Below are 23,465 nucleotides of genomic sequence, written 5' to 3'. Positions count from 1 at the left end.
ACCTCCCTATTAGGTGAGAGACGCTACCTTGTTCGGAAAGGCCGTTTTCCCATCTGCAGACGCCGAGCTAAATCGAGGCGAAAACCGGGAGCGCTGGGAGGAGGTTCACCGTTCCCCACCTCCCCACGCCCGGCTGCTGGGCTTCGCCTGGATCGCCTGAAGCCTTTGCGAGCCTGGATTGAAGCCCAAATCACCGTTTTAGGAATCCGAGGTGTGTAGCTTGATTCACAGGATACTCAGTTCTCTGAACCGGGCTTGAAATCTATTGATTCTACTCAGAGAGGCAGGGATCTGTCGTGCCCACCAAGACCAGAGGATGCAGGTCGGCGATCCAGGATCAACTCCTGATCAAAATGAGCTCCGAAGGTGGGGGTTATTATTATGGGGTGGAATGGGAATGGGAAGATGCCCCCTGGAATGGGATCTGCGTGGAAAAGGAAGGGATGGGTCCTGAATGCCAGCTAGGATCCGGGGCTACTAGGGATAACATTCTAGGAGATGTGGATCCACCGGGTTCCACGGGAGATCTGTAAGTGGGAGGGTTTGTTTGTTGTTGTTGTTTTTTAAAAAAGCTTAATTACTCCACAAGCATCAGTCGATTTCTGGAGCGGAGACTGGATAGCTACCACACATATCCAGTTTACTCTAAAGTTGTCCGGTTCAAATCAAGAACACAGAAGCACGGAATCTCTGGTGTTTTCCCCTACCCACCCAAGGAGTGGATCCTGCTAAGCTTGAGCGCAGCCGCGATCCGTTGGAGAAAGCGCCGCCAAAGCTCTGAGCCTAAGATGGGAGATGGAAGAGACCCCTCTCTCCATTCCCGGGAGATCGCTTAAAAGCTTAGCGCCCTAGTTGCCTCCCAGACTCGGCTGCCCCGGGGCTCCTCTTGACTCTCTGCCAAGGCTTGTTCGAGGTGCGAGCGTGGTGTGGGGGCAGCGAGGGATGCCACTGGAGCGAAGGCGGAGCGCTTTGGTTGCTCCGTATCCGGGAGCCGAGCGGCCGAAGTAAGAGCTTCCCAGTTAGAAACTTTCCCCCCCTTCCAGTGCGCATGCCCAGGGGTGGGGAAGGCGAGGGGGGGCGGGAGAGAGGGGGTTGAAATAAGGAGGCGGCCGAGGGAAGGGATCCGCTCAGTCGGCGCTCGCCTTGCTCCAAGGCGCTTTTGCCTGCAGCCCTTCCAAGCCAGCCGAAAGAAAGAGCGCGGTGCGGAGAGGCTCTCCGCCACCTGGTGCGCTCCTTCGCTAGTTCGCCCGCCTCTCCGCCCCTTCCACCGGATCTGCCGCGGGCCAGCGGGAGAGCAAGCGAGCCGAGGGCCCGGCCCGGCGCGGCGCGGGCAACACCACTTTGCCCAACTTTGAAGCTGTGCAGTTTCGCCCACGGAAGATCTTGAACCATCCGCCGGCGGTGGAGCGGAGATCGGGATAAGGTAAATATTTAGATTTGCATGGCACTTCCACCCTCACCCCCCCCCAAAAAAAAACCCTCTTCTCTGGCTGGGTGTCCCGTGCCCTCATTCTCCGGTAGCTTCACGAGATTCAGGTCCTGTTGTGAAGTTCGCGGAGTTCAGCTAGGCCGTCTGGTTCCGCCCCCCAGATAAACTCTTACCGGTAGCTATCAAGATGCTGGGATCTTTTTGCAGACGCAGAGCACGATCTCCTACTTCGGCGCCAGCTGTTAAGCGGTCCGACTAAGGCAGGCGTCCCAGCAGTTAGCAGCCCACCCTGCAGTTCCTATGCCCCTTCTTCCCCATGGCGGAATTGGTCCTCTCTAACCCCACAAGGCTGCAATCCTAAACCTGGCGGGAAGTTAGCCTCGTTGCGTTCAGAGATAGGAGTTTGTTCCTGAAGTATCCACGGGTCTAGGGCGAACTGGGCACTAAAAGTCCCACGGGGAGACGGATGTCACCAGGATGCGATCCTAAACATGTGGATTAAGTGCAAGCGAGTCCCGCCTAGGCGATCGGGCTTGTTATCCGAGTTAGGCGCTCAGACAAGGGTCAAGGGGCGATCCGAGCCCCCGTCCTCATCCGAAACGCGCTACATTATCAGAAGTTCCTCCCGTTGGTTTCAGGAGGAACTTCCCAGGATGTCTGCTGAGCCTGGCACACTTTTTGTTTTGTTTTTTAAGACCCCGATCCTTAACGTGTTTCCTCAGAAGGCAGGTCGGGAATTCGTCCTTCCAGATCTGTTTCTAGGATCGCAGTGCCAATGCGCTTAAGGGTCGGGCTGCTGATTTTACTAAACCCTGGCAGTTCCACGCGCACCAGAGACCGGTATGTTTTTGCTACCAAGCGTAATTATGCGTGGGTGGGTACGATTTTGTGCGTGTGTTTGCGCGCTCACTCGCTCGCGCCTGCTATTCATAGCCCACTGAGGACTATAGTAAAACAACAACAACAACAAACCATCGTCTCTAGGCGTGAATATAGAATGTACAGTACCCACTTACCTGCGCATAGGTGGAGGGGGAAACGGTTGGGTCCTAAGCAGATAGCATATTTGGAAACAAGTTCAGCCGAAATCAAAGGGGCATGCTTCCAAAAGGAATTTAGGACTGGTGTTTATATACATGTGAGAGTGCACAAATATTTCTGAGCCCCAGTACAGTATAGTACAAGGGAGAATTTCTATATCTCTCGCTTTGCTTGCTATGTAAAACCACAGCCACAACTCGTTGGCATTGCTGGAATTTAGGGCGATGTCTCTGCAGCAGGTATGTAGTCTGGCCCTGGGCATATTTAACTGGGAAGTGTTGAGTCCTTCGGAGAATGTGCACAGGGTTGCACCCTTACTTGAAAATTCTCCACGAGATCACCTTAAAGTAAGTTCGCGTGGAGTTGCGATTTCAGAATCGCGCTCGATCCCCGCCAATTTGAGCGGAGTTTACTTCCAAGCAAGGCTCAACCTTGAAAGGGCGTGCAAGGATGAACTTTTAAATGGAATGGCGGACCTCGCAATCTACTGGACAAATGCGTGTGTAAATGTTCGGGGTATAGCGAGGCAAGAAGTTTCGGTTTCACTGGGTTCTCTTCTGATCCATCTCAGATCAGGTCTGTCTCTTGAAGTATTGCCCTGTGGGCCTGTCTCTCACACCGATGCACACCTTACCTGCCTTGAAAACTTCCTAACCTTTCCGTTTTAAAGGCGTTTCATCCTAACCCTCTTGAAGGGAAAGAAACTCCCATTCATTTCGAATGCAGCTCTCTTCCTTTCCAGTTTATTTAACCAGTAGCGGCGAATCGTAAACGGATAGAAATTTCGGGTGTTGCTCTTGCTGCTACGCAAGAGATGGCTGCCTGCGTTATTCACCCGGGGCCGCCAGGCCTGCAGGAGTTTTTCAGCAGCTCTTCGGGTTTACGTGTTTTTCATATCAGTTTTCACTGCCAGATGTAGGAGAGCCGATCTAATCCGAAATACTCTTCTGTTGTGAATGTCAGCCGGTTAAATAAACAGAAGTACCTCGAGCGAACGGGCTGATTTAGATCGAACCACAGACAGATCTCTCTTTGCGCAAGGTTGCCACCGAAAGCGCCCGTCTATGTCTGTCTGCATGTTCAAAGAGGTGCAGGGGTTTTTGTTTTCGTTTTGTTTTGGAGAGGGAAGTAGCTTCCTTTGTGGGAATAATTCAATCTCTTTTCAGAATTAGTGTGGGGGGTGGGGAGAGAGGCAGAAGTGGTAGATGTCCGAAAACTATATAGATTCGTTTCCATCTCGATGACCTGAAATGATTATTTCGAGTCAGCGGGATCCACTTCCAGTGGCGCTCAGCTTCCAAGTAATGTGATCTAGGGAGAGAAAGTCAGTATCTTCAGCCTCAGGCGTTATCCAGGAACAATGTATATTTTGGATCGAGAAAAGCGAAGGCTCTTGAAAGACTTTGGCATTCTTTCTGCTTCCCTGCCCCCAGCCATTATTTATTTCCTCAATCAGCTATTATTACTACTACTATTATTATTATTTTATCAGTCGCCATTAGGTGTCCTAGAATGCGGTTCCTTATTGCAATTAGCAGAAGCGCCGTCCAGAACGGGATACTTTCTATTTTGTAGGATTTTGGATTACAGTTTAGCGGACCATCGGGGTTGCGAGGCGCGTTTACTCCAGGGTGAATCCCGTTTAATATTGATGGGGCTTCTCTCTGCGTAAACATGAGCAATCCACAGTGCGTTATATTCCTCCAATGGAAGTTGCTGCAAAGTCATGTGGTTTAGGTCAGGGGTTATGGTGGTGATGGGCGGGGGAAAGTGATTTCCCATGCATGACATCAGCAGCCCGATCCTAACCACGTTTACTCAGAAGTAAATCCAGCTGTGTTTAGGATGGCAGCCTCTAATTCCTGGTCTTCCTTTTCATTCCCCACACCAGATCCCCCAGTGTGGTAATGCTACTGGCACAGTAATTTAGGACTGACTTGCGCTTTTTTCTTTTTCTTTATTTTTTGTCTTGTAAGCTATGCACTGCGCCCAAACACGATCATGGGATGTCGAAGAGAGGGACAGAGGTGGCTCAAATAGATAACGATCCCGCGGAGTAAAAATGATGGTCATCATTATTATCCATATAGCTCCATCCCTTCAACAGAGTAACCACGCAAAATAAGCCACCAAACCCTCAAAAAATGGCCTCTCCTTTTCTATCCTGCATCCCCATTCACACAAGCGGGCGAAACAGAGGGAGAGCGGCACTTTTTAGCGTCAGGTGAGAAGATCCCTCTTGCCTCCAAGGACACCGCCACTTAATTTGTGGGTTCAAAAGTCCCTTGGCATCAGTCTGGTTATGCTGCTTCGGTCAGTAATATCTTGAAGGCCTCCTAAACGCGCAGGCTGACATTTTCACCAAGTGACGCTGGGGGCACCTCCAATTTCTAAGGACATCTGTATAGAACTACGTCCCATAAATCTAGATTCGCCTTGCTTGCAAAGCCTTAGGCTCGAGCTGTTTATTTAGTTTGGATTCCCAGAATCTGGGGACATGAAAAGCAGTTTGTTTGTTTGCTCTTTTGCTTTCCTCTCTCCATTAGCCACAAGGATACCTTTTAAGATTTTAGCGCCCCATTATTTCCTCTGTGTAGGAGGGGTGTGTGAGAGAGAGAGAGTGAGAGTGTGTGTGAGAGAGAGACCACTGTCCCAGAATTGTTTAGCAGCTCATAACTACCGCCGCTTGACAGTAGGAGCGATTTCAAACGGCTGTTGTGAACACTTGATCCTAGCGATCTGTAGTATTCAAAGCGGAGGTGTTGGGGGGGGGGAGGAGAGGGGAAGGGGTTGATTTCTGGTGTGTGAGCAAACAAGTGCGAGGGCGTCCGCGGGGCTTGTCAGCACCGATTGCACGATAAAAACGTGATTATTGGTGTGTGTTTTTTAAAAAAAGGAAAGCAAGAAATTAACGAAGCCTGTTTAGCTCGGCTCCGCCAGGCAAAGGCGCAGAGGCCGCTGGAATCCTTCCAGCGCTCATTAAGGGACGCAATTAACTCGTTCACGCTCAATTAGAGCCGTACATAACTCCGTTTGAGGAGATCCCGTCGCACCCTTTGCAGAAAGCGGAATGCTCCGCGCGGCTGGAGCCAGGAGAGTCGCCCGCCCGCCGGCCACGCCAATTCCCCTTTCCTGTTTTGTTTCCTCAACACAGGTAGAGGCCACGCTCGATTTCCTCCTGCGCTGCTCGCAGCAATGGAGGGGTGGAGAGAGAGAACGAACGAACGAGCGAGCAAGCAGTGTCCCTCCAGCTTCGGGGGTTTGGGGAGACGATTTCTTTTCTAGTTCTGGCCGGGTTGCTGTTCCAGGCACCCTGGCTTCGGGAAGGAAATCCGTGGGATCTCCTTCACGTGTTCGTCTGAAACGACTTTCTTTTTTGTTTTTTTAATGTAGCGCGGTCGCGGTGAGCGTTTTTCGTAGGTGACATAATCGAAAGGCGCACTACGCCCCGAGGATCTTACAAACGGAATGCAAGGGGGCAGGAGGAAATACGAAGGTTTCTCATACCAACCGTGTTTGTTAATAAAACGAACCCAATCCTTTATAAAATGAAATACAAAAATCTATAGACATTTAATAGAGACAGTCCTGTGTTTTGGATGAATAGCGGTGCTCCCAAGTGTTTGTGCTTGTTTTTTTTAATAAGGTTGCATTCATTATTTAAGGCATTGCTATCCTAGACATAAGGGACCCAGGTGGCGCTGTGGTTAAACCACTGAGCCTAGGGCTTGCTGATCAGAAGGTCGGCGGTTCGAATCCCTGTGACGGGGTGAGCTCCCGTTGCTTGGTCCCAGCTCCTGCCAACCTAGCAGTTCGAAAGCACGTAAAAATGCAAGTAGATAAATAGGAACCGCTGCAGCGGGAAGGTAAACGGCGTTTCCATGTGCTGCTCTGGTTTGCCAGAAGTGGCTTTGTCATGCTGGCCACATGACCTGGAAGCTGTACGCCGGCTCCCTCGGCCAATAATGCGAGATGAGCGCGCAACCCCAGAGTCGGTCACGACTGGACCCAATGGTCAGGGGTACCTTTACCTTTATCCTAGACATAGCTACCCAGAGCTAGATCCCATTAAGATGAAATGCAAGTGGTTATAGCTTTGGCTCGGCATCAAGGGCCTAGACGAGGACCTGGGGCGGGAGGAGCTTTTCATTTTTCGCTTCGTGTCAAATGGTCAAAACAAAACAAAATAGTAAGCATAAATAGATTAACTCCCCCGCGCGCACAACCAGACGCAGCACCTCCATAGAGTTCTGTCCACTCCAAACGCGTTGAAATCCTATAGCTGGGCTAACAGTGGGGTTTGCTCGCGACGCCTGTGGCATTGCGAATGGAGAGGCGAGCGCGAGTTTTGACTGCTTAGAATTTATCATTTGAAAAGCCAGCAACTTAATTTACCTCGGCCATTTCTACATGTGGAACAAATTGGGGGGAGGGGGGCAAAAGAGCCCAATATGTTATTTATGAGTCGAGTTTTTGATTTGCAAATCCCCCCCTGCCGTTGGGAAAAAAAAGATACGCCAGGCACGTGGATAATTCAGGCTTAAACTGAATTAAAAAAACAAACTAACCACAAGATGACCATAAAATTAAGGGGAGAGTTTCACTGCAGTCCTGAGACAAGAATGGCAGCGCGAGGTTTTCGCCCTCGGGGAGAGACTTCCTCGCCCCCGCGAGGAAGCTTAAAAAAATGCGATTTCCATTAGCCCTGCTATTTCCAATCCATAGTGCTTTAGGCTGAAATGGATTGGCAATTCCCAAAGGCCAAAGTCTTCCTGGGGTGTGAACTGATCTCAGTGCGTAAATCAGTTGAGCAGAGTATAGTTGGAGTGGAGGACACGGCGTGCTGAGATTCCTGCACTGCAGGGGGTTGGACTAGATGACCCCCAGAACCCCTTCCAGCTCTACAATTCTATATGGATAGAGTGAGTTTGGAAAGGCCTTTCATGGATGTCGGCGGAACTTATGGCCACTTGAACTCCTAGCCACCTTGAAACTCTCTTTCTGCTAGGCTTTCCTTCTTTGACAAGACCTCTGATTTCAAGAGACGGTTTGCTTTGAAAGTAAGCGAGCTTATTGCCTCCAACGAGTAACGCTCCATTGCCTGTTGCAGTCTATCTTATCTTAACTCATAAAGGATGTTACTGGCGCCTTGCGGTCCTAGCGAAGAAGTAACTCCTTTTGAATTCAGCGGGGCTTACTCCCAGGTAAGTGGAGTTAGCATGGGCAGCCTTTAAGATGCAAACATAGGGCCTGATTTTGAACACCTCTTGATAGGACGGTAAGGCTATGGCTGAACATAGCTTCGGAGTCAGCATGCACCATAGGATCGGAGTTGCCCGGGAGTAGCGCACTAAGTAAGAATCGTGGACTGGCAAGCCACAAATAGAGCCATATTTCGGTGGTGAAGACCGTTTTGGACTTATCATCATCATCATCATCATCATCATCATCATATTCTAATTCAATTGCTGCTGAAGCCGGCCCTGCAATGCCAGAAAAACGCCTATGCCTGTCCCTTCTTTTTTAGAACATTTGCCATCTTTTTTTCTGTTTGCTGAAGCCTAAAATAAAGTCCCAGGCAAACAACGTTCCAGACTAGTGTTACGTCTGATCACCTGCAAACCGTATGGAGACTCAAGGGCAGCTTCGCCAACCTGGGTGAGAGTTAGCTCCCACCTGCCTCAGGCAGAACACCTCTGCTAGCTGCGGAAGGTGGAAGTTCTAGCCCAAAGCAACCAAGTTACAGCACTAAGGGTGGTGGGGTGAAGAAACAAAGCTGCCAGGCCTGCTAGCTCAACTCCCAGCCCCACAGGAGGAGAGAAGGTATCTATCTATCTCCTACCGTGTGAGGACTAGGGCACTGAGTCAAAGAGAGATGGCCTCTCGTCTCCCAAATACAGGCAGTTCCAGATCAAAGTGATGCCAATGGGCAAATGCATCGCAATTACATTTTCATTAAATAAATGAAACAAATGGGATCGCTCAGTCGGTAGAGCATGAGACTCTTAATCTTGGGTCGTGGGTTCTAGCCCCACCTTGGGCAAAATATTCCTGCATTGGAGGGAGAGGGTTGGGCTAGATGACCCTCTGGGATCCCTTCCGACTCTACGAGTCTGTGAAGCAGTTTCTAGTCGTTCGAGCATGCCTTTGCATCCGTCGGCTCTCTGGAAGGGGAAAGAGGGTTATGTCTTACGGAGTAAAGGGGGCATCTTTCTGCACCAGAGTTCTTCTCAGTTCCCCCCTCCCAAACTTCCTCGCAATTTTATTTTATTTTTAAAGCCGGAGAGTGACTTGATTTACAAAAGGGAGCTCCTCTAAAACAGGTACCCCCTTGCTAAGTTACACCAGGGATCTTCCTCCTTCCTCAAAAGCATGAGGCGGACAGAAAGCAACGGCTGAAGGGGGCTTGGGGAGGGGCAAGAAAGGAAACTCCGCATTTCCACAGGGTTGCAGCGCAGATGTTGCGCAACAGCTGCTGCTTAAATCAGGTTCCACTTGGACTAGATCCGGGCTAAACTCCGAATGTAGACAAACCTTTCTTACCTTGGCGGGCGAAGTTCCATTGGAAGAGAAGTGATTTGGTTGCTATTGCGAGGATCAAGATTCGGGTGGACTTACAGCTCGAATTTATAGGGTAAGATTTACACTCCTCCTCTGTAGATTCAAGTGGGCTTCCTTTCGCATCCCGGTGGTGACATCCGTTTGGAAGCAAGTCCTTTGAGACAAAGCCTGCATGGGTCTAGCTTGGTTTGCAACCTGTTATATACTTATTGGGGTGTGTGTGTGTTTTAATAACTAAATTTAATTCAAATGACTTACTTCCAAGTAACCCTGCTTAAGGTCCCAGTTGGAATTGGGTTGTAAGGAGAAACTCAGGCCCGGTGGTCAACAAAGGAGAAAACTCCTAGGGGCCGAGGGGTTTTTGGCTTCCCCAATAAAATATTCGAGGGACACCCCCCCCCCCAGCTGACGGGCATTGCCATTCAAATGTGCACTGCATCATGCGATCGATTATGCGGGGAGGGGCTTACCCCAATGTTTTATTCGTTGGCACCCCTGGGGGTCAACTGAGTTTTACTAAGATCTAAATTACCGGTCTTCATTAATTTCAGAGGGTCTGCTCTGAGTAAGACTTGGTAGAATGCAACACTTCGGACGGCAGGATTCGGCTTCAATCCTATACCCCCTGCGTGGCAGGGGGCAGCTGCCCCCTCAGATAAAGTAAAACAACTCACTGACCAATCCCATGGGTCCTGGCTGCCCCCCCCCCCACAAAAATCCTGGCTATGCCTATGCCTGGGAGTAAGCCTCATTGAACTCAAGGGGGCCTCCTTACCTTTGACCAGATGGTGATGTTAGACCCACTTACCGGAGAGCAAACGGGACTATCGATTCTGAGTGAACATGCATTGGTTGGATTGCGCTGCGGGACTGCGATCCTAAGCACGCTTATCTAACAAGGTTGTAGGTGGGGGAAGCTCACGTCTAGCACTTCAGTCCGCAGCACAGAAACTGATCGCAAGCGATCCCACACTGAAAGCGATATAGGACGGAAGGATTTCACGGAGTAAATCAGCGTTGGGATCAAACTGTAAACATGATTCGGATGGAACCAGTGGGTTTGTCGGTCCAGGGAAGTTTGACCATAGACTTTCTCCTGCGTTGAAATCAGTGGGGCCCGTCTTCCCCCTTGGAAGGAAATTCTAGTCAGAAAAGAAGCTGGTGTCCTAAAAGAATCTCAGTTGAGTCGCCTAAGGCGCGTGCAATGCTTTTCGCTGATTTGGGCACGGGCCTATACGGCAGGTTACCTAGGAAGTAAGTTTCGCTTGAGTCCGGGGGAGCTTGTTCCCATGAGCCTTAGCCGGGGGGGGGGGCAGGGGGCAGGTGCCCCTCCCCATAAATAAAAATACTTAACTAACTGGAGTTCTGCCCCTCTAAGATAAATCCTGGCTACGCCCATGCTTGCCCTCCAAGCAAAGCGCCGTAGATGGAACTGCCAGACTGCAGAGTCTGTGTACGCACGCTTACTCCGGAGTAAGTTTCGTTGTGTCCAAAAGGGCTTACTTGCTGCTCCTAGGCGTGTTTGAGATTGCTGCCTCAGTCGTGTGTGTGTGTGTGTGTGTGTGTGTGTGTGTGTGTGTAGGTGTAGCAAGGAAGGTTTTATTTTTGGTTAGCCTGCTGTTTATTTATTTCATAAAACTTACAACCAACCACCCCCCCAAAGCTGTTAGTCCCCGAGTAGCTGCTTCAATTTACCCAGCGAGACGTGTCTCCTGAATTTTTCTTTTTTTAAAGAAAGAAATATTATTTTAAACGGGACTCTGCTTTATTGCCACCGAGGGCAGGGGAAAGGTGGTTGAGAACTCCCAGACTCTTCTCATTTAGGGGAAGAAGGGGGGGAGCTGATAAAGATCTGTTGACATGAAGCAGAATTGAAAGGTGGAGGTGACGCCGAAATAAAAGGATCAACCGGCTCTGCGGTGGGGAGGAAAGTAGAGCGCAAGAGAGTGTCACTGCAGACCTCCAGAGAATCGTTGGCTTTGATGTCCTAAAAGGGTCCCGCCACTCGCTTATTCTCTCCCCCCCCCCCCAAGCTGCTCGTCCCCTTCTCTGTCTCTTTCCTCGGTTGTAACAGAGGAAAAGTGTAACTTACAGATCTGGACCAAGGCCAGCAAACTTGTAACAGCCTGAATCCTCTCTCTTTCCCTCTCTCCACTCCCCTTTGTTTTTAAGCTAAACTGCTTCTAGCGACCAAAATCATTAGCACAATGGATGCTATTATGAATCACGGTTTTTTTCTTTTCTTTTCTCCCCTCTTCCTTTCAGGAGAACCGGTGAAAGGCCGCTTCTTATTCGATTCGTGTGACTTAAAACTTTGAAAGTTATCTCCCTCTCCTCTCATTCTCTCTCTCTGTTTACACACACACACACACACACACACACACACACACACACACACACCAGTGCGACATTCTCTTACAGAGCCAGATTTACGAGTAACAGATTCATCCGGTTAAAGCACAGTCCTTGGATTTAAAACGATTTTTGTAAAAAAAAATAAAAAATCAGTTTTGAAAACTGAAGGGTGCATGCTTAAGCACGTTGACAGTTTAATAATAATAATAATAATAATAATAATAATATGCTGGGAAATCCGTACCTTAAACACACACACATACTGAAGCAAGCCAACTGCTTTTAGTGGAGCATAGTCCTAGGATTGGAGCTTTAATTCTTAGTAAAAGGATCAGGATGAATACACGTGTTTAAATAAAATACAAGGACTTTACTGGGATGTGAATTGGATTGTAAATATTTACACATGGCAAGACTTAAAGTATACGGGGATATGCCGTAGTGAAGATTTCTCTCCACCTTCCGAATTAAACTGCATTCCATGAATCGCCCACCATCCAGCCTTCAAAATAAGTCTGTAAACCAAAATATTGAGGCACTATTTCCGATCGCAGTAAATCTTCCCATTGGACCCTGCACAGATTCACATGCTCAAGAGGAGGAATGAAAACGCAAACGGGTCCAATATTTTCGTTCCTTGAAGAATATGCCATTTCTGACGCTAAACGCACTTGTTCAGAAGTTGTCCTATTGATTTCACGGGGCATGTACCTCCTTGCAAATGGTGCTTAGGGAACCTGCTATTATCGTCTCGCCTGAAAAGGAACGGGATCCATCACCGTGCCAGTTGCCCGACTCTATTTCAAAAGTGGCCTAAACATAAGGATTTTGATTAATATATCTTGGTAATAAGCGGCTGTGCCTGCGAATAATTTTTTGGGAAAAAGGGAGGGGAGACATTTTTTTAAAAAACACAGCAGCCTGGTCCTTAAACAGTTAAATTTAACTGAGGGGGTGGGGTGGGGAGGCTGCAGCGTGTGTGTTTTAATCGACCGGTATACCAAATTTATCCAATTAGAAAAGGCAAATCTTGGCCAAATGTCACACTCGTTTATTCTGGGTCAGTGCGATGGAATTTCTGTAGACTTTCCTTTTTCCTTCGCCCCCCCCCCCTTCCGCCTTTTCTTAAGGCTGATTTATGTAAAGTGGTGTGAAAGGTGGACTCGGGGCAGATCTTTAGTGAGAAGATCCGTGAACAGCAGAACCGCCAGACAAACAGCGCGTCGCCCTTTAACCTTCTCGGCTTCGCGTCGGATCCATCCCATCTCGTGAACAATCCCTGCGCTTTCGCTTCGCTCCTTTGTTGCAGCAGTTTGGTGCGCGCGCAAACTTAGCAACAATAAGTTTAGATCGAGAGGTTTCAACCCCCCCCCCCTATTTCTTTTATTTTGTTTGGGAAGAGCTTTCCAAGCACCCGTGGCAAGGCATGGGCGTGACGTCACAGGGCAAAGCTACGCGTCACCGTTACGTCAAATGCAAACTATAAAAGAAACTCGTTGAGTGCTAAGCAGAGGCAAATGCTTTCTCTGGTTGCAACTCTGCGCTGCGTCGTGGGTACGCGCAGCGCGATCCCCAGCATGTTTACTCAGGAGTAAAAGGCCGCAGGTTTGCAGCAGCCGTTGATCTGCTGCGGGCTCAGAATAAGTAGCAAGGTCTAAACCCGTAGATGTGCAACGATCGTAAATAAGAACCAAGTTCCATGTAAATGCAATTATAACATATTTGGGGGGCTGTTTTGTTTCCCCAAGCACGGAAAGTACAGGCACTCCCGCACAATTATCGTCAAAATACATTTTCGGCTGCAGCCTTAATGCACATGTTTTAAATCTCGCAGAAATCTGCAGGACTTTGGAAGGGGTTGTTTTTTTCCCCTGGATCAGGCTCCAGATCCTTAAGCATCTGTACTCCGTCATAACTGGGTAAAGGACAGCTTGCCGAGGCCGTCAGCGACCTTTGCAAACCTAACCATTCCGCCGCACGGAGGACGCTTCTGAGGCGCTAGTTGACGAATGGAAATCGAAATCAACCTCTCGCTTTGAAAGCGAAGGGCAGCTTTCTGTCCTGCGAGTGCAATTCTGACCTCAGTCGCCGAATCTACCCAAGTATTTTGCCCCTATCCCAAAACACGCTGCTGACTTTAATCCGAGGGCCGAGGGCGTCTATTGATTGACAGCCCGCAGGTGTGTGTGTGTCAATCACATCCGTGACCATTGGGTCCTGGATTTCAGCAACGTGCATTAAAAGTCCGATCGTTTGCAGTTTTTATTTCGTATTTTAGGACAGTCATTCTCCCCCCATCCCCCATCTCCTCCTGCTGGAGAAATGAGACTGAAAAGTACAGCCTTGGCTTAAAACTCCCGCTTCCCCCAGGATTGACAGAAACACACTCTAGCTTTTATAGCTGATCCGAAATCAGGGGTGCTAACCTGAATATTTTTTGTTGGGGGGGGGGGGGGGAGAGGGGCAGGTAAGTCCTGCCCGAATAATCGATCGCAAGATGTGGTGCACGCACACTATTTGAAAAGCAATGCCCATCAACTTGGGGGTGGGGCGGCCCCCTCACATATTTTAGGGGGGGGCCGAAGGGACCTCGGTTCTGCCCCCGTACCAAAGGCTGTCCCCCCCAAGAAAATTCTGGCTACACCCATAACCTTAGCCCTGAGGCTGGGGAATTGACTCCTAAGGTCTCAAACACAAGGGCGCACTGGATGTTCTTCTTGCTTTGTGGACGTGGCTCGAACGATCCCTAGGGCCGCCCAGCAGCCTAGAAAACTCCTCTAAATTTCCTCTCGTTCTGCTCTAAGGCGACAGTTCTTAATTTACTATTGCTATCAGCTTCCATCCAATGGACACTTAACAGGAGGTAAGGAGGCGCCCATCGAAGTACTGTAGCTGCAAGGAGCGCTGACTTCCTCCTGCGCGTGCATTAGGGTTGCGCGGTCCCATTCCCTGCCTAGACGGCTCCTGTTCACCCCTAAGGAATGGAGTGCATAGGAGCCAACTCCTAGGGGCCGAGGGGGGGGGGGAATCTTCGCTCCTCCAGTAAAATATTTGAGGGGTCCGCCCCCCAAGTTGATAGGCATTGCAAATCAAATGGCGTGTACCGCATGATGTGCAATCTTTAATAAAATACTGCAGGGGGGGCTCGATAACCCCCCTATAACCAATCACACAACTATTTAAAGCACACGCAACTATTTAAATGGCAATGACCATCAGCTTTGGGGAGGGCGTGGTCAGGGGGGTGCAGCTGCCCCCTAAATCAAGTAAATAAATAAAAAACTTAACTAACTGACCAACCGCATCGCAGATAACCTGGTTCTGCCCCCCAACACAATGCCTGCTCCCTAAAATAAATCCTGGCTATGGCCCAGCCCCCTCAAATATTTTATTAGGGGGTCCGGAGCCCCCTCGGCCCCTAGCAGTTGGCTCCTGTGTAATCGATTATGCGGGGTGGGGCTTGTTGTCCCCCCATTTTATTCAAATTGGCACCCCTGATTTTTGTCTCGTTTTGTAGCAAAGCCCTTTCTCGATGTAGAGCGGGGCAGGCAGGCAGTCCGGAGCTGCAATGGACAAGGCGAGGGAAGGAGAGGACCCCGACGCAGAGCTTTGAAGTCAGCTATGTTAAATCCTTGTACTCTGCTTTCAGAAGCAAATTGGAGGTCAGAGTTGAAGCAGAGCGGGGAGCGGAGGAGAGGGCAAAGAAGCCGCGAGCAAAGCGGGCAATTTCCTGCCTGAGCGAAGCTCCAGGCCCTTCCCGGTCTTCTCGCCAGCAGCGACACGGACCTCGCGCTGCCTGGTCTCCAAAACCAAACTGGACTCTCACCTTGTTGGGCGCGGCAAAGGGGCGTTGGCGGGTTTGCAGCGGATCTGTTAGGATTGGGTTGCGTCCAAAGGTCCTAGGGCCAATGGGAACACAACGTGCGTGTTGCTGTGCGCCGTTTAGGGGATGACACAATAAGTAAAAAGCAGTTCCATCAAACCCTGGTATGACCAAGAAACAAGGCATTTTGGGGATGTTGCCTATGTATCCATGGTGTCCCTTGAGAAGCTGAGTGGCTCTTGTGTTTTTTTGGGGAAATATTTTTTATTAAATATTTTATTGAATTACAAAAGAACGTGCAATCTCTCTCCCCCCAAATCATAGTCCTTTAGTTACGTTCAGTATAAGACTCGGCTCTTGTTAAATTACACAAGAGGAAGGTAATTTTGGTGTCTAAAGAGTGGCAGAAGTTCTACCCTCAAGAAATCAGGGGCACAGCTAGCCACCCCAACTTCCAGAAGGGGTGTTTCCTCCTCTACGTAAGCTAGAAACTCCTTCCAGTTATTACTGTGGCAAAAACATTTGGGGGACACACCAGTTCTTTGCTTCCCAAATCTCCTGTCTTTCCCTCCCCTGTGGATAGCACAGGGTCGGATCGATGCCATCAGAATACATTTAGTAGCAAACAGCATTTTCTTGTGAATTGGAGCCACAGCTGAGAGTACCAGTGGTTTCTACAAAAGATTTCAGCTTGTTCATTGCCCACTGTTGAGGACTTCTTCCCTACCTCTCTTAGTTTCTGCCCATCCTTACTTTCTAATTGGGACAGGAAACATTCTTGCATGCATTTTATACTCCTTTAAATAACTCCTTTGAACGGCAAATAAGAATACACAATGCTTGTAGAGCACTTACAAGTGTTCAGAGCACTTCACATGCATTCATAGGATTGCAAAGTTGGAAGGGACCCTGAGAGTCATCTTGTCATAGGAACCAACTCCTAGGGGCCGAGGTCCCTTTGGCCCCCTCCATAAAATATCTGAGGGGGGCTTCCCTCCCAAAGTTGATGGGCATTGCCATTCAAATGGTGCGAGGGTGCCATGTCATAGAATAATAGAATTGTAGAGTCGGAAGGGACCCTAAGGATCATCTAGTCCAACCCCCTGCAATGCAGGAATATGCATCTACCCCATACGGGGAACAAACCTGCAACCTTGGCGTTGTCAGCACCTCACTCTAACCAACTGATCAGTTATGCAGAATGGTGCTTTCCCTGCCCCCCCAATATTTTATTCCAGTTGGCACCCCTGCATCTTGTCGAACCCCTTGCAATTCAGAAATCTTTTGCCCAACGTGGGGCTTGAACCCCCACGACCCTGAGATTTAGAGCCTCATGCTCTACCGACTATGGGCTATCCCATTGGTATCCTTGGAATCCTTACTATTACCCCATGTTGTTGCCTATGGGGGTGGGTGGCTGAGTCTGAGAGAGAGAGAGAGGCTTGTCTATGACCCCCTCTAGTGATTTCATGGTAGAGGTGAAATTTGAACAAGGGGCTTTTGGATTCACAGCTTTATTTGTTCCATCCAGTAATCGGACACATTTGTGTGTATGTCTTCCCCCACTCCCTTCTTTCTCTCTTTCTTACAGGCTCTTGCCTTTGCTGCCAGGCTTCTGTGCTATCATGGGTAGCAAGACTTTGCCAGCCCCGGTGCCCATCCACCCCTCCCTTCAGCTCACCAACTACTCCTTCTTGCAAGCTTTCAATGGCCTGCCCGCCGTGCCTTCGGAACACCTGCCCAACCTCTATGGCTTCAGCGCCCTCCACGCCGTTCATCTTCACCAGTGGACCCTGGGCTACCCGGCCATGCATTTGCCTCGTTCGTCCTTTGCCAAAGTGCCTGGCATGGCCAGCCTGGTGGACGCCAGATTCCAGCTGCCTGCCTTCCCTCTCTTCCCGCATGTCATCCATCCCAAACACGAAGCTGCCAATATGCCACTCAAAGCCAAGCCCCGATTTGACTTTGCCAATCTCGCTGTGGCAGCCACTCAGGAGGACCACTCGAAACTGGGACAGATCGATAGCCAAGGCTCCCCTCCAGGCCTGGGCTCCTTGCTCGAGGTGACCAAGCTTTCACCGGAGAAGAAACCCACGCGGGGGAGGTTACCTTCCAAAACCAAGAAGGAATTTGTGTGCAAATTCTGCGGCAGGCACTTCACCAAGTCGTACAACCTTTTGATCCACGAAAGAACCCACACGGACGAAAGGCCGTACACATGTGACATTTGCCACAAGGCCTTCAGAAGACAAGATCACCTGAGGGATCACAGGTAGGCCTGTGCGTTTAATGGATCTGTTCTCCTGAAGCTCATCTTAATTGCCAACAATTACAGTGTCTCATCTAATAGCTATAACTGATGAGGTGCTACTTCAGTAAAAAATGCCCATTACACTTTAGGTAACACTTGGTTATGCTTAATGGTGACTCTCCATTGTGACTCTAATGCTGCTGCTGCTGCTCTGATAGTAATAGTAATAGTAATAGTAATAGTAATAGTAGTAATAATAATAATAATAATAATACCCTGCCCATCTAGCCACTCTGGGCAGCTTCCAACACATATAAAAATAATAAAACATCAAAAATAATAAACTTCTCAATACAGGGCTGCCTTCAGATGCCTTCTAAAACTTGTGTAGTTCTTTATCTCCTTGATGGGAGGGCGTTCCACAGCACAGGCACCACTGGTGAGAAGGCCTTCTGCCTGGTTCCTTGTGACTTCACTTCTCTAAGAGAGGGAACCACCAGAAGGCCCTTGGATATGGACCTCAGTTTCTGGGCTGAACAATGGCGGTGGAGACGCTCCTTCAGGTAGAGCTGGAAAATCCATAAATGTTTCCTAGCTGAAATTTCAGCTTAGTAACAGATCTTTAATGTGACATATTCCACCCTCTACTGCAAGGTTGGGAACTATTTTTCACCTTGAGGGCCACATTCCATTTGGGGAAACCTATCAGGGGCCACATGTCAGCAGGGAAAAGTTAGGCAGAAACAGTGTAGATACACACACCTCTCTCTGTCTCCCGCCCAGGCAAGCAAGAGTTCAATGATACATTCCAGCCAGGCAGAAAACACTTGGGAGATGAAACGAGGCAAGTGAGAGGTGTGACCTGGGAAAAGGGTTTGTGGCCTGGAGGACCACATTCAGCACCGCCCCCCACCCCCTTAGTGTGAGGCTCTCAACACCTGCTCTATTATTACGTCCTGTTTCCTACTGTCATGCCCAAGCGAGTAACGATCTGTGTGAAGGATCTCATATTCTCTTTCTTATGCAGAAAATGCATTTATTGAGTTTTTTTTGGGTTTCATAATTGCATAACATTATTTCACCACAGTTCACCTGCCTCAGGGTTGTACCATTGATGTTGGCTGGAAGGCTGTTTTCTGAGCAGATGACCAGGGGTTGCATCCACAATCCCCATGGAGAATATCATGGTGGTCAACAAACATTCATTCCTTAAACTCCTCTTCCTGAGGCTCCCCACCCTGCACAGCTAACGTTTCACTTCCTGGATCAGATCCCAGGTGAGGGAAACCCTGTCAGGGGCAGGAGGAAAAGGAAAGCACCAGGAGAGGATTCATTGCCAAAATTATACTTGATGATTGTTTACCTTCCCAAGTGTGAGCACTGCTGATGAATCCTATGAATTTGGGAGTAAGCCTCATCTAAACTCAATGGAATTTACCTCCGGGCAGACGTGAATCGGATTGGGCTGTTAAATGACAAGCTAGAGCTGATTCACCAGTGGATCATGCAGATAAGCATACCTCACTGATACACGTGGATCTTTTGCACCTGAATACCTGATTGAATGATGTGGAACAGGGTTAGACAACATCATGCCCTTCTGATGTCATGGACTCCAGCTCCCATCAGCACCAGCCAGCATTGCCAATGACCAGGAACGCTAGGAGTTGTATAGTCCAACAACATATTGAGGGTGCCGCATTGGGTATCCCTGCTGTAGAGTGTGGTAGGGGGAACCAATGGAGATGCTAACGGGCTTGATAGGTCCTAGGTCCTGATATCTGATGCTCTTGACTTAAGTCTTATTTGGTCATCTCCTCTAGTGACTATCACATGACTTGCCATGCAATCAGGGTTCCAAACCTTGTAAGAAGCCAACATGCATACAGCGTGCTCCCTGGTTCAGATCTTCTCCAATGCATGGAGGGTGGGGTTGGAGCAAGGTCCACCACAAGCACTACCCTACTCTTCCCCACATGGGATGGCAATCTCAAGAAGGGACAATGGCTGCCTTCCTACACATAGATGTACAGATAACTGCTTATTCAAGGGAAAACCAACAGAAGTTGATAGCAGTGGCAAAGGTCCTTATGAACCTAGGAAGGGCTTTGTATGTACCGAGTCAGACCAATGGTCTACCTATCACAGTATATTGCCTACTTTGGTTGGCAGAAGCCCTCTCCACTGCTTCAGACAGAGGTCTGTCCAAGCACACCAACTTAAGATCTTTCTAACAGCTGCAGATGTTGAGGGTTGAACCTTAGTTTTCATTATGTGCTCTTCTACTCTCTTAGGGCCCTAACCCCTTCTATCTACTAATTATACGAAACAAAATGAGTGTGCATTTACACTTTTCATGAATAACAAGCTCGCTCAGATTTTAAGTCAGCTCTTTCCACAGCCTAGATGAAGCCAAGTATTTCAGTTGAAGTCCTTTTCAGCCCAGTCTTGAGCACATTTTTGTGGAAGTACGTTCCATTGAGTTCAATGGGATTTACTGGATTGCGAGTTTAGTCCCATTTAGGATTAAGGAATGAAGCAAGATGCTTAAATACGGATGGATTTAGATAGCTCCTTTGTGGATCAGGGCATTAATTTGTTTAGAACTCTCTGTGATGTATTTGCAATGTCCTTTCCCTCTATTTTTGCACAGTGAGAATTGTTTAGGACAACTCATGAATATTATGTGCACATGAAACCCACTGAAGACACAAAACGTTTTAGCAGCCTAATGCCCAGCTAGACTCAGTTCTTGATTACTAGGACTGCAATCTTAGTCTGCAAATAGTCTTATTTATTCAGATATTATATGTAGGTTTGGCACGCTCATCACTTGTATCAAAGCAGGGAGTGGTGAAAAATAAGCAAAAATCTCATTTATAATAAAACCAGTCCCCAGCTGGTACTGATTCCAACACTTCCAGTTAATTATAATAAAATCATGTCTATGCTACCTATTTAATCTGATTTCAAACTGTTGGGTCTCTCAGCCAAGGAACTATGGACACGGTAAAGGGACATCAGAGAAATTCTAAGCTGCAGGGGTGTCCCTGACAACATAAAATTCTCAGGGCAGATGACAGCAAAACTTTGTGTATGCTAAATTCTATGCATAGGTGTACTTTGAGGTACTCTGGGCAAATAGAGTGGCTCTATCACCAGAATTGCAGTTTGCCACAGCCCTGGAAGCAAAGTGTAAAATAAGGAACAAGAGATCTGGGACCCCAGGGTAAGAGAATCAGGCCCTGGGGGCTTTTGACCTTCCCTAATAACACCCCTGATCATCACCCTGACAAATTATGCTAACTACAATTCTCTAGAAGAAGCTGTGACAGTTAAACTGGTTTCAAGCCAGTTTAAATGAGCAGTGTAAATATGTGCCAAGGTACCGACCTAGATTCACGGCAGACTCCTCAATGGGACAGTCCCTCTGTCCTCTGAAAGGATCGTATCCCCCTAAACATCATATCCATTCCTAAACATCATGTTCATTCTACTTTCAGTGTTTCAGGATTTTTCCAACAATTGTCCCCCCCCCCCACCCCAGTTTTATTGCTGACAATTATTTTGTCCAGGGAAGCATGAGTGAACTTCTGAAGAACTTTAAAGAAAAGAAAAGAAAAGAAACTGCAACACTCAGTAATAGATCCCATAGGATTGAAGCTTTACTTATTTAATTTATAGACTGCCCTGCCACAGAAGCTCTATAACAATGCATTTAGTTAAGGTGAACTGGAAGTTTACGATGGTTCTCATTTTACACGGGGGTGGGGTGGGGGGGGGTGGGGGTGGGGTAAATGCCTGTATGTTTTCTGCTGCAGAGCTAATAGCGCTTTTCAATCCCTTTCTCTCACCACTGCTGCTTTGATCAAATCTGGAGCTCTGTTTTTAGATAAAAATAAAAGTATTTGGAGATCTGAACACAGATTTCCCATGGTTCATCTCCCTTTATCCAAGGCTAACTGGATAGTCCATGTATAAACCAGGGATTTCAACTCCAGGGGCACAAACCAAAATATAGTTATTGATTGTGTGCTTTTTTAAGGGTTTAACCAGACACACATTTCCCTGAAAGTAAGCCCCTCTGAACACAAAAGGACTTACTTCAGTTAAATATAGGATGTACATCTCAAGCCTATTGAAATCATTGGGAGCTGCATGCATTTATTGTGCGCTAGATTGAAGCTGAGCATTTCAGTCCAATTGGTATCTCCTGTAGGCAAGGGAGCGCTGGTTGTGTTTGATCCCATTCAGTTCAATGGAGAAGATGCCTCCAACTACATCTCCCTTTGAACGTGGAGAACAACTATATATTGATGTGTTTGTCATGATGGCCACATGACCTGGAAGCTGGCCAATAACGCGAGATGAGCGCCGCAACCCCAGAGTCGGTCACGACTGGACCTAATGGTCAGGGGTCCCCTTTACCCTTTATCCATGATATACTGAATTCTCCATGATATACAGAAGCACACAGTAGGCTCAAAGCGGAATTTCCAGGTCCATATGCCCTGCTATTAGATTTTTCTTCAGCATGTCATTGTTCCCCTTTGAGAACTTCCACCAAAACTTTGACCTTCCACCTGTACATTGTAGCAAGTTAAGATGGAAATGTACGTTGGTTACCTGATCAAATCTAAAATATCTCTCTCTCTCTCTCTCTCTCTCTCTCTCTCTCTCTCTCTCTCTCTCTCTCTCTCTCTCTCTCTTATTTTCTCTCCCCAGATATATCCACTCTAAAGAAAAGCCCTTTAAGTGCCAAGAATGTGGGAAAGGATTTTGTCAATCCAGGACTCTAGCTGTTCACAAGACACTTCACACACAAGTAAAGGAACTTAAACCTTCGAAAATGAAATGCTAAAGCTTCTAGCCCCCATGAACTTCACCCCGCACCTGGCATTCCGAAATTTAGACCAAATTCTTGACAGAGACATTGTGGAGCACTGAACACTATTAATTTTAAATTTGTTAAGAAAAGAAAAACTCAACCCCTCTCCGCATACAAACGCAGCCAGCCTTCCCAAAAACCTTACACGGAGGAGTGTAAATCTTGCACGACTCTGCTAAACTTTACGTCAAAAGGTGGTGCTCAAGTATTGGAGAGGAATTTTCATTGTTACGAGGCAAACAACACCCAAAGTAGCTTCCTGAAGTTTTTGCTTTTCTTTAATTTTTAAAATTTTCATCCTTTTTTCTGTATGCTTGTGTGTGACTGTTTAAAAGGCTTATCATTCATCATACTTGCAAAGAGAGAATCCGGAAGATGGTTCAAAGAAACTGGCTTCATTTTTTTAGGCACTGCTGAGATGAGAAGGAAGATCGCTGATAAACTCTGTGCTTGAAAGGAAGCAAATGACCCTCCCATATAATGGATCTTGTTGTGTCCTCTACAGATTTTTAACACCCAAGTCTTCCATCAGTGGGTCTCCTTCCTGCACGCTGTGGCAAACACCCCGGGGGTTTCTGTTTGTTTGTTTGTTTGTGGTCTAGGGCCTTGGAAGTGGTTTGTAACTGGTGGATTTATTTAAACAAAGCCAAACACAAAAACACCGAAAGTGGACAAAAGTTGACAACAATAAATCAAAGTGACTGCTCTGCCCAGTATGGTCTTAGTAGTACTTTCAAGTTAGCTTGTGTCTGGATGGGGAGTGAATGGAATTGATGGGGTGGGGTGGGGTGGGGTGGGGGGTATTTGACAAATCTCAGCCTGAGAGTTTTATCCCCAGTTGTTTTTCCCACCCTCCTTACCAGTGTAAATAAGAATAATAATGAGACATTCCAATATGTTTTTGGTTAAAGTTATTGCTATTTGGCACTTTATGCTGATTCTTGATAACGAACATTTATCACTGGATTTATTTGTGTGCGTGCGTGTTTTTTTTTTTTAAAGTATTAAAATAAATTGGTATTTTACAGGCAAATGTGGTTGGGTGACCTTTTCACTCCCTCTGTTAAAAATGCTTTTAGAAAAACCCTCGATTTCTGTCCAGACCTTACATGGCTGC

General features: G+C 47.8%; 1 protein-coding gene across 2 annotated transcripts; it reads left to right on the top strand.

The window, feature by feature from the left end:
• Window positions 1-1,124: 1,124 nt before the first annotated feature.
• OSR1 (odd-skipped related transcription factor 1) lies at window positions 1,125-23,341 on the top strand. Of its 2 annotated transcripts, none has more exons than XM_035110022.2 (3): window positions 1,125-1,423; window positions 16,801-17,481; window positions 22,186-23,341. In XM_035110022.2, the coding sequence occupies exons 2-3, from the start codon at window positions 16,835-16,837 to the stop codon at window positions 22,319-22,321; spliced, it is 783 nt and encodes a 260-aa protein (XP_034965913.2). In that variant the 5' UTR covers window positions 1,125-1,423; window positions 16,801-16,834; the 3' UTR covers window positions 22,322-23,341. The 2 variants fall into 2 exon arrangements, with proteins under 2 accessions (XP_034965913.2, XP_060128416.1); XM_060272433.1 differs by lacking the exon at window positions 1,125-1,423 and adding an exon at window positions 1,469-2,269.
• Window positions 23,342-23,465: the final 124 nt, after the last annotated feature.

This window comes from Zootoca vivipara, chromosome 3, assembly GCF_963506605.1.
Source record: "Zootoca vivipara chromosome 3, rZooViv1.1, whole genome shotgun sequence".
Classification (NCBI taxonomy): Eukaryota; Metazoa; Chordata; class Lepidosauria; order Squamata; family Lacertidae; genus Zootoca; species Zootoca vivipara.
Note: the sequence above shows the minus strand (reverse complement) of the source record. Positions and strands in the feature narration are given on the sequence as shown.

Coding starts and splice junctions, on each gene's coding strand:
- OSR1 (XM_060272433.1), top strand. CDS start 2,205: ATGCGCTTAAGGGTCGGGCTGCTGATTTTACTAAACCCTGGCAGTTCC. Junction 2,270..16,800: donor TCCACGCGCACCAGAGACCG/GTATGTTTTTGC, acceptor TCTTTCTTACAG/GCTCTTGCCTTTGCTGCCAG. Junction 17,482..22,185: donor GATCACCTGAGGGATCACAG/GTAGGCCTGTGC, acceptor TTCTCTCCCCAG/ATATATCCACTCTAAAGAAA.